Source organism: Giraffa tippelskirchi, chromosome 10 (genome assembly GCF_054371585.1).
Source record: "Giraffa tippelskirchi isolate mGirTip1 chromosome 10, T2T-mGirTip1v1.2.pri, whole genome shotgun sequence".
Taxonomy (NCBI): Eukaryota; Metazoa; Chordata; class Mammalia; order Artiodactyla; family Giraffidae; genus Giraffa; species Giraffa tippelskirchi.
Genome location: NC_137284.1, coordinates 102,290,604 through 102,305,088, shown reverse-complemented (window position 1 = coordinate 102,305,088; position 14,485 = coordinate 102,290,604). Strand labels below are relative to the sequence as shown.

At 40.0% G+C, this 14,485-nt stretch overlaps 1 protein-coding gene across 2 annotated transcripts in view; it reads right to left on the bottom strand.

Moving 5' to 3' along the window:
• Positions 1–14,485, bottom strand: part of DOCK4 (dedicator of cytokinesis 4) — a 482,101-nt gene that overhangs the window by 157,375 nt on the left and 310,241 nt on the right. For both annotated transcript variants that reach the window (XM_081537146.1, XM_081537147.1), the window contains 4 exons: positions 8,201–8,357; positions 2,229–2,326; positions 2,038–2,121; positions 1,694–1,794 (listed from right to left, as the gene is read on the bottom strand). In XM_081537146.1, the coding sequence (XP_081393272.1) occupies positions 1,694–1,794; positions 2,038–2,121; positions 2,229–2,326; positions 8,201–8,357 (440 nt within the window). The remainder of the gene's footprint in view (positions 1–1,693; positions 1,795–2,037; positions 2,122–2,228; positions 2,327–8,200; positions 8,358–14,485) is intronic.

Below are 14,485 nucleotides of genomic sequence, written 5' to 3'. Positions count from 1 at the left end.
CCAAGTAATTTCTAGAATTTTTATTGTTTTAAGAAACAAAAATTGAATTAACCTCCACACCTCAAATTCTCAAGATTGCAGTCATGTGACATTTAACACTGGCCAGTTCTTGGCATCTAGAAAACAGCAATTTTAAAAAATTTTCTCTCTGTCCAAGGAGAATTCATGGTTGTTCCAGCCGGTAGATGCCGATGGGAACACTACTTTTGAGGATGAGTGGTCATGATTCTGGCCCATGAAGATTCCATGGGCCTTATTTGTCTTATTAGAACTGCATTAGAGCTGCATTCCTGGCTAATCTGAAGTTTAGAAATGACACCACTGTTTTCTAGTTTCCAATGACAGTGTCAGTCGGAATGGTGAGCCCTCACACCAGGGCCCAAACTGTTAGGTCAAGGGCAAAACTATCCTTGCTCAAACATTTCACCCTCTGAAAAACTCATGTTGGTAGAAGGTCAAGTCTTGCAAAAATGACTGCATTCACTTAAACATCAGAGGTGTAAATCTTACCAGGCTATGGAAGTAAACAACCAAAGGAACTGGATGAAATGCTTACCTGATTACCTACTATCTTATACAGCACACAGATGGGGGAAAAGAGCAAAGGCCTGATTCCACGCCCCTTTAACACACCTCTGGGAATAGATGACTGCCTGCACATGCCCATAGGTGTTTAGTGCATAAGATAAAAACATTGGCAGCTGCTGTATAACACAGGGAGCTCAGCTCAGTGCTCTGTGATGACCTAAAGAGGTGGGATGGGGGGTGGTGGTGGGAGGCTAGGGAGAGGATATATGTATACATACAGCTGATTCACGTTGTTGTACAGTGGAAACTAATACAACATTGTGAAGCAATTATCCTCTAATAAAAAAGACAATTATAAACTAAAAAAAAAAAACTGGCAGAATAGCAATGACAGCAGTGGAATAGGGAGATGGAACTTTGGGCAACATTTCAGGGCTGTATTTAAGCAGGCCCATGACCAGGAAGATGTCACCCATATGACAGAAAGAGGGGACTTGTTATCTTCTAGGCTACATGTAGGCAAGTACCAGCTACAGCATGTCATTATTCATTCACTTTTAGTCTTGCTTGCCTTATTTGAGCTGATAAGAAAGGAGCCGCCATTAAAATGGCAGCTGGTAACAAAGGATAGAGTCTAATAACTGAACTCCTTGCATCCAGGGGCCAGCTCTTCATGCCATCAGCACAAAGCTTAGTGCCTGGCATGCAGGAGGCACTCAATAAATATTAACAAATGAATGAACAAAGGACTTTAAATGGTATGATGGCAAAGGCTGTTTTCCCATTATATTTCTTTCTTAAAGACATCTAGAATTACCAAGGAATGTGATGATTAAACAGGGCTCTTGACTGTCAAAAGGAAATAACCAGGTATTTTAGACTAGAGAAGATCAAGTGAAACAGAGGCAAGAAGAAAAGATTATATTTTAGGTTTCAGGACTAGAACTCAGGAAGTTCTCCTCCCCCTCCCCCCTTTTAATCAAAATAAGTTTCAGCCATCAAAAAAAGATGTGTGAAAAAGGAAGATACTGTCTCAAGAGACACTTGAGTAGCTGTGCTTCATTTCTTCCTACACTCTCTTTTAAATTTTCCTATATAGCTGGTTCTGCTTTAAAAAGTTCAAAAGAAACTGTTTCTAAACCAATTACAAGATAAAGGACCTTACCTGTATGCAAGTGCCCCAGCAAAATGACTCTCAATGTAAGTGTCCATTACAGGTTTAAAATGATGAAATTTGCTATCTTGCAGCAAATTGATTATGTGAACCTAAAACAAAACAAAACAGAGTTTTACAAAACTGAATGCAAAACAAGACTTTTTTGGCAGGGGGAGTGGGAATGTTTCTTTTTTTTTTTTTAATTTTTTTTGTTTGTTTTTTTGTTGTTGTTTTTCTTTTTTTTTTTTGATTTCGGAAGGTTTCTTTTCAAGTGAGCTCATTCTATTAAGTGCACATTCCTAAAATGGTCTTATGAAAGTCAAGATTTAAAGACAAAATTAATTTAAACTCACCAATGAATCAAACACCTTAGACCCATATTTTTGGGAATTTTCATCTAAAATTCCAAATAAGGTATCCAGTGTATCTTGCAGAAACTGTTAGATAAAGAAGTAAAAGCATAAATAAAATATCCTCTGTCTTTCCCCTCTAAATATTCTTTATCTGACAAATTTCTAAGAGAAGGATAACAGGATGCATTTACCTTTACTATCTCGGAGCCATCAATTTCTTTTAATTTAGAGAGACAGCCTGTGATCTTGTCTGGGTGGGCTCTCCATTTCAAAAGATCAAGCATATCACCTGTCCAAATAGAAAAGGAAGATTAGTTGCCTTGATAGAGAACAGGCTCTCACAGGAAAGTGTTCTAACTGGTAAACACTGAATTCTTAAATATGTTGCTACCTGGTCATCCAAACTGCAGGTTCCCCCAGACTCCAACTCACCCTCTAAGATGGCATTTATTACAGTGTATTCTCTTTCTCCCTTCCCAGTGCCCTTGACTGACAAACTCTTGCTTATCCTTCAGTTCTCAGGCTACTTGTATTTGCCCAAAGACTGTAAACTCCAAGAGAAAAAAAACACATTGAGCTTGACCCTAACTTAGTGCTAGCACTGGAACAGAGGAGGCACACAGCAGGCGGTTGGCAAGTACTGGCTGAAGAATTTTCTGCCTCCTCCAATCAAACTGGGAGATTCTTGAGGGCTGGGAACCCACTTGACTCACTTTCCTGCTCCCAAGACATATCCCTCTGCCAAGCAACCAATTCCATTTGGCAATGAAGGTCTTCTTGACAATGTGACCCAAACCTGGCATGACTAGAAGATTCCTGCACAACGATGCCATGCCATGCCATACCAAGTTGCTTCAATTGGGTCTGACTCTTTGCAACACTATGGACTGTAGCCCACCAGGCTCCCCTGGCCATGGAATTCTCTAGGCAAGAATACTGGACTGGGTTGTCATGCCCTCCTCCAGAAGATCTTCCTGACCCAGCGATCAAGCCTGTGTCTCCTGCATTGGCAGATGGGTTTTAACCACTGAGACACCTGGGAAACCATACAATGATGACAAGTCCAGTCAACTGTCAGACCATCAAATGAGCCCTTGGACCTGAAAGGGCCAATTCCTGGACTCCGTGATCATCTTCCACCCTAGACTCTGGGCAAGAGCAGGTCCCAGCTCTTCAATTCCCTCTTCTTTCTGACCTGACAACATGTGAGCCTTGTGTCCAGCAGAGTCCTCAGGGAACCTCTTCACTGGTGAGGGAACAAATCCTTTCCTCCTCCTTCCTGGGCAGAAGCTCCTGCATATGGTGCCCATCTTCACTGGTCTCCAAAGGGAAGAAGGAGTGAGTGGCATCGGAGGCCAATGACAGCAGTAACAACTGACAAGGCTCATGGAAGCAGGACGTGCCCAGGGCAGGGGAACCTGGAAGGGCTATTCTCCTGGTGCCCAGTGGGGCTGAGACACTAGAGAAGCCATGAGAGAAGCCAGGAGGGATTTTCTGCTTCAAAGCACTTGTTTCAGGAGAAACTTGAATGGGACTTGCCAAAAAGCAAGAAAGACCAAAAAATACAAACACCAACCACAACAACAAATAATCCAAAAAAATCAAGGAAGTAGTTATGATGAGAAAGAAAACATGATGTAGTAAATAAAGATCCCTAGGTCAGGAAGATCCCCTGGAGAAGGAAGTGGCTACCCACTCCAGTATCCTTGCCTGGAGAATCCTATGGACAGAGGAGCCTGGTGGGCTATAGTCCACAGAGTCACAAAGAGTTGGAAACAATGGAGCATCTAACACACACAGTGAATAAAGAGAAAAAGCATAAGACTCTCAAGAGGAAATAGAAGCAACCTCCACCAAAGCCAATTTCAAGGGGAAAACTTCACAAAGGAACCAAAAGTAGGAAACTTAGCACTAAATAGGAATATTTTTCTATAACGAATAGGGGGAAGCAGAAGAGGAGGATTTAGAATTAGAAAAATGAGGGAATTTTTCAAAAACTGACATTGAAAAAGAAATTTATGATTATTTCCATAGCAGAAAACCCTGAAAACGTTGAACATTCATATCTAACTCAGATGTCCTGGAGATATGATTGAAACATCTTAAAATATGATCGGTTATATTTAGATGAGAGATTCTACAGGCTGAGACCAGCTGACCAAAGCAAGTTCTCCAGGATTCTCCTGGTCTGCTTGCTGCCCCACTCCAGCTTCCCGCATCTAGCTTCAGGATGCCTGCCTCCTTCCCTGGCAGCCCCTCTTTTACAATTTGCCCTGCCATTCACTTCTCACTCCTCCTCCCATCCAGCTCTGTCCCCTCCTTCTCTCCCCCTGCCCTTTAGAATGAGGCCTGTGCAGGAGTGTTCAACATAAGGGGTGGACCCTGTGCAGAGGAAGGAAGAGGTTCTATGGGTTGCAAAGTGGCCATCAGTAGAGGACCAGGAATAGGACTGTCATCAGCAGAGCAGGACAGCAGATGACAGTGGTCTGGGATGGGGCTATTCATCTTTCCGGCAAGAAGTCTGAGGAATTGTTAGACTGCTCCCAATGAAGCCAAAAGGAGAATAAACTGTTATACTTTGTCCATCTGGACACAATTAATCATGTATACCATGTACTCAGAATCAAGTCAAAATTATCATCTCTTAGGTCTTTATTTTAGCCATTTGAAGATACATCAGTTGCAAATTTGCAGCTAGGACCTATTATGAAAATGAGAATTTTATACATTCCATTCAACTATCATTTAAGTGCGTACTGACTGTATGCCTGATTTGCCAAGAGCTATAAAATAGGTGGATGACCTGATCCCTACATTTTTTTTTTTTAACCACAATCTCAGGAAGAGACTGAATAAACCACCCATTATTGGGGGGAGAAGGGGATATGGAGCAGTCGGTATTGGCACAAATGTTAGACTGAATTTAAGCATTGTTTTCATTTTTTCTTAATGTTTTAAAAAGTTGTTTTTAACAGTCCAAGGAAGCTAACAAACAAGTAAAGTGATTCCTTTTCTGATCCCCACTTTTAAGAAACTTAAAATATTTCCTTGATCTGGCAATCACAGACATCCAGTCCACTAGCCTCCAGTGCACTAGCCTCACTATGCTAAGAATGACACTGGAACACTCAGAGGCTGTGTAGACAGACACACTCTAGAAACCCTGAGATGCAAATCTGCTCTGGGAAACTGTCCTAGAGACCACATCATTTACTAACTGCCCAATTTTAATGGAAATGGGATTTGTATATTTTCCAAGTCGAGTAAAATGAATACAAAGCAATTTAATTCCAATTTGGAAGTGGATTACGTCTACGCAGAGACATGTGTCTAGCATGTAAATTTCAGGGAAAAAAAAACAACTTCCTTCCTCTGTCCGATGTCTCTAAACACACTATTCATTTCCTGCCTCATTTTAAGCTGTCTAACATTGACAAGGTTAATCAAAATCACCATGGTAATTAAGCACTTATTAGTCTTCAATCATGTGTCAAGCGTTGCTTTCTATATAGCGAGATGTTTAATTTAATGACTTTGTGAATAGTTTATTTACTTGAAAAATGTTCTTTGGTTTTACAGAGCAGCAGCTTCTAGTTATCAGGATTTGTTTCCCTCTGTCTTATGTTCACAATTCTGTCTAATATCCTAAACACTAGAACTACAAATAATTAAGCAGGCAGGGCCAAATGTTTTCATGGCAGAGAATCTATCGTTAGGTTTATATCTTTGGAAGAATAACGGCCCCCAAAGATGTCCATATTCTAATCCATGGACTTATCTTAACTGACAAAAGAGTTTTACAGGTGTGATTAAGTTAAAGATCTTTTAAATGGGGCATCATCCTAGATGATTTGGTGGGAGCACTCTCATCACAGGGGTCCTTAAAAGATGGAAGATGATCAGAGTCAGAGAGATCTGAATATGCTTTGTTGCGGTCTTGGAAGATGAAGAAAGGGGCCCGTAGCCAGGGAATGCAGGTGGTTCCTAGGAGCTAGACAAGGTAAGTAAATTCCCTCCTAGAGATTTCAAGAGGGAACGTTGCCCTGCTGACACCTTGATTTTAGCCCAGGAATAAGACTGCAGACTTTCGACCTCCAAAATTATAAGATAATAAATTATTGTTGTTTTAAGCCAATAAGTTTATAGTAATTACTACAGCAGTAACTGACAACTTATACTGGCTGAAAATAATCTAATGGGGGCAGAGAGTTAAATATGAACCAGATTCTTTAGAGACACACAACTCATCCATATAGAATGAAAGACAATACCACCTAAGGGAGTCAATAACGTTGATTTTATTATTTTCACAACCTCTACGGGGTTAGACCCTTCTCACAAAACAAAAAAACTGCCTGAGATTTGGTAAATGCTGTATGGTCATTACAGAATTCTGTCAATGAAGGTTTTATTTAAGTAAGATCATTAACCACTGAATACTGATAGTCTGGTATAATGACCTAACTTGGCAATAGCTACCTTCAATCAAATTTACTAAAAATAAATTACATAGTTTATTTTTTAAAATATTTCTCCAAAAATACCTCTGGAAGGGGATAAATGAAACCAAATATAAATGTAAAAAAAATAATTTGCCAAGGTCCTATATAAATACAGTAGCACTGTTTGACAAATTGGGTGGTATCATTAAAAGTGGTCATTATGATAATGCCAAAATTTGCTTCTTTTCTCATTCCATGTTCTGAGAAAAGATATATATTTCTTACTATATGACACAGAAGAAAGAACTAATAACACTGAAAAGTTTAAGCACAGGAGCATTTTTTTGCCTAACAATACAGAGCCCTGACTTACTATGTTTTGACTTCCGATTTTTGACTTTACATGGGTGCAAAAGTGATATGAAATCATTTAGAAACTATACTTCAATTTTTGAGTTCTGATCTTTTCCTGGGTTAGCTGCATGCAGTACAACAGCCTCCTGTGATGCTGAGCATTGAGCCTCAGATCCCAGACAGCCAAGTGATCATGAAGGTAAAGAAGCAATATGGTTATTAATACAACCATTCTGTTTTTCACTCTCAGTATAGTATCCAATAAGTTATGCAAGACATTAAACATTTTATTATAAAATAGGCTCTGTGTTAGATAATTTTGCCCAACTGTAAGCTACTGTTAAGTGTTCTGAGCTTGTTTAATGTAGGCTGGGCTAAGCTGTATGACACAGAAGAAAGAACTTCTTTTCTGAGATGTTTTGTGGTGGTGGTGGTGTGTGTGTGCTCAGTCATGTCTGACTCTTTGTGACCCTATGGACTGTAGCCTGCCAGGTTCCTCTGTCCATGGAATTCTCCAGGCAAGAATACTGGAGTGAGTTGCCAGTTTCTGCTCCAAGGGATCTTCCTGATTCAGGGATCGAACCTGCATCTCCAGCATTGCAGGCAGATTCTTTGCTGTCTGAGCCACCCTGGAAGCCCCATGACGCTTTGTAGGTTAGGTGTAATAAATGCATATTCTACTTATCTTATTCAAGTTACCATGGGCTTATCAAAAGAATGTAACCCAATCTTAAAGTCAAGGAAGAGCCATGCCTTATTATAAAGTGATTGTCTTCAACGGAATGAAACTAATTTTATTATATGGCATTCAGGATGCTTTCCAGAAGCCTTACATGGCAACCATGAAGGATTCAAAAATATTTAATTTACTTCCTTCATTACAGACAGTGTTTTCAGGACAATTTGCCAAGGAGAAGAGCTTGCTTTATTAATCATAACTTGCTAAACAATCACTGACATAAAAAGTAATGCTGGAATAGAAAAGTAATATCCATCTAATTAAACAGAAAACAGCATTTACTCTGAAGCCTGCAATTAGCATGGTTTATGAAGCAAGAGAGATTAAGGTGGTGGTAATCTTTGTCTTTTTTTTTTTAAGCAGCTGGGTTTTGATGGTTTATTTGAGGACTTGTGTACTTGGGTTCCAGTATGAGGATAATTCTGTAGTCCTTAAACTATACACATTTAACTGTTCATTGGGTCACAATTATTTTCATATTATTAGAAACCACAAACAGAAGGATCAACAACAATTTTTCTAGTGCAAAGTTCTTAAATATAAAACTGATGTTTACAGAATATCCAACTAAAATTCATGTGAGTACTTAAATACAGGGGCTTTCAAATAAAACAGTATTATACATTACCGTTTTGTGTGAGTTTTGTGGAACAGAGAAAAGATGTTATCCAAAAAGACTCCTTTGTGGCCTTCATGGCTTGATTATTATTCCCAAGGAGAATGCCCTTGGAAAAAGGAAGTTTGAGGTAGCGGGTAGTATCCTGAAGATTTGTGTTTTCTTCACACTGTAAAAAATATTTTAAAAAATGGATGGGGGAGAGGTAAGAGACCTCTTAAGAATTATTAAGCATAATATCCATTTCCAGTGTTTAAGAACTGGGAAATATTCCAAATATCATTACAAACAGAATTTGGCTTTTAAGTAAAATGCAACAAAAATGTCTAAGAGGAATAACTCACTTATTTTGGATGCAAACCCATTTGGGTTTGAATTCTATCTCTGTTACTTTCCACACAAGTAACTGTATCAAGTTATTCAGCCTCTTATGATTTCCGTTTTCCATCTCTAAGACCTCACTGTGCTGCCATACAAATTAGATTATATGAGGCCTTTACATAGAGCCTGATACACTGGAAGTGCTCAAGAAATCATACTGCAGTGACCATAGCATTTTTAAAAATCTTTTAACTGGAGGATAATTGCTTTACAATGTTATGTTGGTTTCTGTCATACAACGTGAACCAACCAGAACTATATCTATACACACACACACACATACACACACACATCCCCTCCATCTTGAGCCCCCTTCCCACCACCACCCACCATTCCACAACCATAGCATTTTAAAAAAGTGCTTAAATTCTTCCCACCTCTCCTCTGAGGTAGATATTAAACAATTCCTTACTTTGAAAACAGGTAATTAAAGGACTCTGTATTTCATGATAATCTAATAATCCCACTATGTTGAGAAATCCCTACAGAAAATGTCAGTCAACAAATGTAAAAGAAATTATGGGTTTTAAAAATATAGTTTCATATTCCTAGTGTAATTCTTTCTTTAGTCGAGGGTTGTCGCTAAATGCTAAAATCAGCAGGAAATTGTTGATGAGCAAATGAACATTGAATGCTACCACACAGATTCCCTCCTACTGGCAAGGGGACAAATATAACTGCACGTGGGGGGATTGGGCTGTCGGCCCTCTGATGCAAGGCAACGCAAAACAACACATCATCCTCGCACTGCATTCCTCCCAAAGCTGTGGAGCCTGAATGGATGACACCGACAGACTCACCTTCTACTTCACAGAAAATACAAAGGACAGAGCAACATGCTGAATGCTACGGGGAAGCAACCAGACAAACCCAGAAGGCAGCACTTTCTGTAGGATGCCTGTCTTTGTCTCCTCAAGTCAAGTTTTGTGGGGGAAAAAAAAAAAGGATTACTCTAGATTAAATAATACTTAAGAGATATGTAAGAGTCAGATACAATATAACGGCCCTGGATTTGGACAAACTTGCTGAAAAGGATTTTCTTTTGGAATTTATACATTGATTAAGTTCTAGATGAGATTAAAAAAAATTAATGATTGGAAAAGTCATTAACTGGCAGAAGTAAATTTAAAAAAATAATAAGGTCCTATTGTATAGCACAGGAAACTATATTCAATATCTTGCAATAAACCATGATGAAAAAGAATATTTAAAAAAGCAAGTCTATTACATGTGTATCACTGAGTTACTTTGCTGTATAGCAGAGACTGGCACAACATTGTAAATAAACTATACTGCAATAAAAAAATAAAAAATATATATAATGAAGCAACCGAGATATCCTTTATATCAAGGATATAAAGAGAAGCCACCACGATGAGAAGCCTGAGCATCACAACTAGAGAGTGTCCCTCACTCCCCGTGAGTGGAGAAAAGCCTGCACAGCAACAAAGACCCAGCACAGCCAAAATTCAAGAAAAATAAAATTATATATAAAAAAAGAGAGAAACCTAGCAAACTATGGGCTTTGGGTAATGATGATGTGTCAATGCAGATTCAACCTTGGTTAAAATAAATATGCACCATTCTAGTGAATGATGCTGACAATGGAGGAAGCTATACATATGTCGGGGCAGAGGGTGGAAGGGAAATCTCTATCATTTACTCTCAACTTTATTGTATATTAAGCTACTCTTTTAAAAGTCTACTGAAATAAATAACATCATTTGGGTAAAAAAAAAGTTCACACAGAAAAACCTCCAGAAAGATATACCCTAAGGGGTCAATAGTTAACATCATCTGAGTAATCAGAATATGGTGTTTTTATTTTTGTTTATCTATATACTGTTTCTGTAATGAAGGTGACTTTAAATTAAAATTTTGAGAAAAATATATTGTAACAGATATAGAATCAGTATAGCTTACCTTATTTTGAGTATAAATTTAAGAACTTTATCATTTTTTTAATGTATATATTTATTTTTAAGGCTAGTGTCTTGGGAACAGGTAGGAAATTAAGCGCAGAACCCCTCTGGTATTCTAGGCTAATCTGTGTGATTTACAAAAATTTTTTAATACTAAATCTTTAAGAAAGACAGTTCTAATAAGCTTAGAGAAACAAAATCAGAATATTGCAAGATATTCTTCCCGGCACACCTGCCCAGTAACAAGTTCAGTTCAGTTCAGTTCAGTCGCTCAGTCGTGTCCGACTCTCTGCGACCCCATGAATTGCAGCACGCTAGGCCTCCCTGTCCATCACCAACTCCCGGAGTCTACCCAAACCCATGTTCATCGAGTCAGTGATGCCATCCAACCATCTCATCCTCTGTCGTCCCCTTCTCCTCCTGCCCCCAATCCTACCCAGCATTAGGGTCTTTTCCAATGAGTCAACCCTTCGCATGAGGTGCCCAAAGTATTGGAGCTTCAGCTTCAACATCAGACCTTCCAATGAACACCCAGGATTGATCTCTTTTAGGATGGATTGATTGGATCTTCTTGCAGTCCAAGGGACTCTCAAGAGTCTTCGCCAACACCACAGTTCAAAAGCATCAATTCTGCGGCGCTCAGCTTTCTTCACCGTCCAACTCTCACATCCATACATGACCACTGGAAAAACCATAGCCTTGACTAGACGGACTTTTGTTGGCAAAGTAATGTCTTTGCTTTTAAACATGCTATCTAGGTTGGCCATAACCTTCCTTCCAAGGAGTAAGCGTCTTTTAATTTCATGGCAGTAACAAGAGGACCAATAAATACAAGAAACAGTCTCCATAACTCTCTTCTCATGTTATGGCTCCAAATGCTTTCTTTTATTACTGTAAGATATTTCATTTAGACAGAAGAATGCATATATAGTTTAGAAATAATTATAACGTGAACACTTCAGATGCTTTCCTGAATAAAAGTGCTTAGCAAAGTAAAGTTCTGGAACCTGGGGTCACCATCCCCTCTCCTCAGTCTTGTTCGGGTATCAGGGCTTGGAGCACAGCACCCTACACTGGCCCTATTTTTTTCTGCCTGGATCTTGTCTGTAGGGTCAATAACATGCTCTGGTCCTATCCCCAGCGTGACCTGTGCTCTGTATGTTGAAGCACTCTTTCCTATTGAAACTGAAGCTTCATACAAACCCAGTCCAGACACCATCTAGCTATTTCCAGGTTTCTTCCCCAGAAGCTGGAGCGTGCCCTGGTCTGGTATGCTCTGTGTCCAGAAATCCTGAAGCTATAGATTACTTTCGTATTCCCATCCCCACAAATGACTGCCTGGTTCTTGAAGACTTCTGGAAGCCTCTTAGAATGCCTGCTTGCTGAGCTCATGTAGCTCAACCTGCAGTCAAGGATCAACTACTTCTGTGATTGAAGATGCGATGGCCATGTTCTGCCCATAGAGGGCACTGTGAATAGACACCTTGGCTGCCTTTACAGGGGACAGTCACTGTGGCCAGGTGATCACCACCTATTATAGTTCACTGCACTTCTCCCCCTGGAGAAGGCAATGGCACCCCACTCCAGTACTCTTGCCTGGAAACCCCCATGGATGGAGGAGCCTGGTAGGCTGCGGTCCCGGTGTCGCGAAGAGTCGGACACGGCTGAGCGACTTCACTTTCACTTTTCCCTTTCATGCACTGGAGAACGAAATGGCAACCCACTCCAGTGTTCTTGCCTGGAGAATCCCAGGGACGGGGGAGCCTGGTGGGCTGCCGTCTATGGGGTCGCACAGAGTTGGACACGACTGAAGTGACTTAGCAGCAGCAGCAGTAGCAGCAGAATGTTGGTAACAGTCAGAGCCAGGATGTAAACGAAAGTTCATGCTCACAACTACTATACAAAATGGCAGTCATGACTACAATGACTCTTCCACTGTTGTTTTAACAGGTTTTGAGTTTTGCTGTAACAAATTTAAAATTAACTAACAGATAACATATTGAATGGTAAGGTATGGTTAAGAAAGATCACCCTCAAGATTTTATTTTTCACACACACAAAGTATGTTTGTGGGAAACACCCTGGGAGAGACGTTAGAGTGGTCTTTGGAGCTGAAATAGTTTCATACCTAACAAGCCTATGAGTCCTACAGTGAAATGACTGGTCTGTGTTCTGAAACCACCCAGGGAGCAAAAGGGATCACGTGATCTGGATGCGGTGGGGAGGAGAAGCACACAGGAGCAGAGAAGGCATGTCACGGGAGCCTAGAACACAACAGACAAGTCAGAGATCATTTGTCCATTCACTGGATGAAACAGAATTTACAGAAAAGAAATGAGACTGAAGAGCAGTGAAGACTAGAGACAGGTTCCAGAAGATTGGCCTGTAGGGCAACGGCAGATGTTGCAAAGGGTTAAGCCAAAAAGGTTGTCCAGACTCTTCAGACGAAATGCTCAGCTCACCAGCAGAAGCCAGGGAGTGAGAAAGAGTCAGCTGTAAATTTCTCGAGCATTCTTCTGCCAGGTAGGAGAAGAGTCTGGACTGTGAGGAGGAGTCTGAACAAGGGTAAGGATGGGAGAGAATAAATGGGTAGGAGCAATCTTCCCCCAGGTGAAGGGCTAAAAGTCAAGGAAGTCACAGAAATGGTAAAGTACAACATGGAAATATCAGTGCAAAAGAGTTGTTATGGCTGGATGTCTGAAAGCCTGTGAATCTGAACAGTAAAAAACTGCAGCTTTCCACAAAGCTACATCACTATGTTTTTTTGATGGATGGTTTTGTCACTACAGTAAAACCCAGTTACATCCCTAAACCGATGAGTGGATAAATACAGATCACTTGCATTCTGGGGAACACCTGTAATGCAACTATTTTTGTTTTAGCATAGGGGTGATTTTTTTCATCAAGTCCTGTGTGGGCATGGAACAAGGCAACATGGATATTAGAATAAGAAGAAGCATCCTCCCCTCCTCTTGCAGGAGACACAGACAAGCAAAAGTCTTGCTGGTATTATGTTAGATGGGGGAGGCAGACAGAGAGATGCGGGAACAATTAACTGAGCCATTCTTTCTAGGAGAGACAAGGCCACATGACTACAACCCCCTGAGGTTGCTCCTGGATTATGGGAACAAAACAATGTCACTGTCACAGAAAAGGACAATTCTCCGTGTTTGCTTTGATAGGATGGGATCTGTGCAAGTCATTTTAAAATGGCATGAAGATAATTTATTACAAATTAGAAAAGAGGGAGATGAAAGCCAGCCTGCTACTTTACTTGATACTGAAATCAGATCTGACAGGAGGGATGGACTCCTTAGATTATTAAAGAAGAGTTAAAACAAAGGCTCTGTGGCAGCAGTAGTAGCCTCAGTCTCCTTTGAGATGATATAGCCTGGCTCACAATCTATTTCTTTGCCCAGAATTAAAATCAGTTGGTGGAGCAATGAATTGTGCATCACACCCTAGGCCACTTTTTGTCCACTGTCTTGAGAACAAGAAAGAGATGCAGTGGTCAGTCATAGACAGTCATCCAGAAAAGTGATAGGTGCAAAAATGCAAGCTATATAATTGAGAGAAATAAACAAGAAATTGCTTCAGATATTAACTGGTACAGAGAGTCATAGTATATTAATCAAATTAAGGGGCCCGTAAGTTTCAGGATGTAGAGAATTAAATTAAAAACTGTAGTAAGTTAGACAATCCTTTTGAAACTACTGCCAGTTAATTGAACCAGATTTATCAATAGCTGTGGCAGAAAAAACACCTTCTTCTGTGGATCCTTTCAACATGATTCATCATTTTTAATGTCAGTATTAAAATTCTACTATTTGACAGTCTTTTAATTCAATATAAAGAATGTAACATGGAAATAAAAACAGTCCCTGTACATGAGGGCATTACATGTCTGACCTCTGCACTCATTTGTTAAGACTGATGACATAGCAGCAATAAAGACCCCTGGATTTTAGCTCTGCCAGGGAAGTAGGGAAAACTC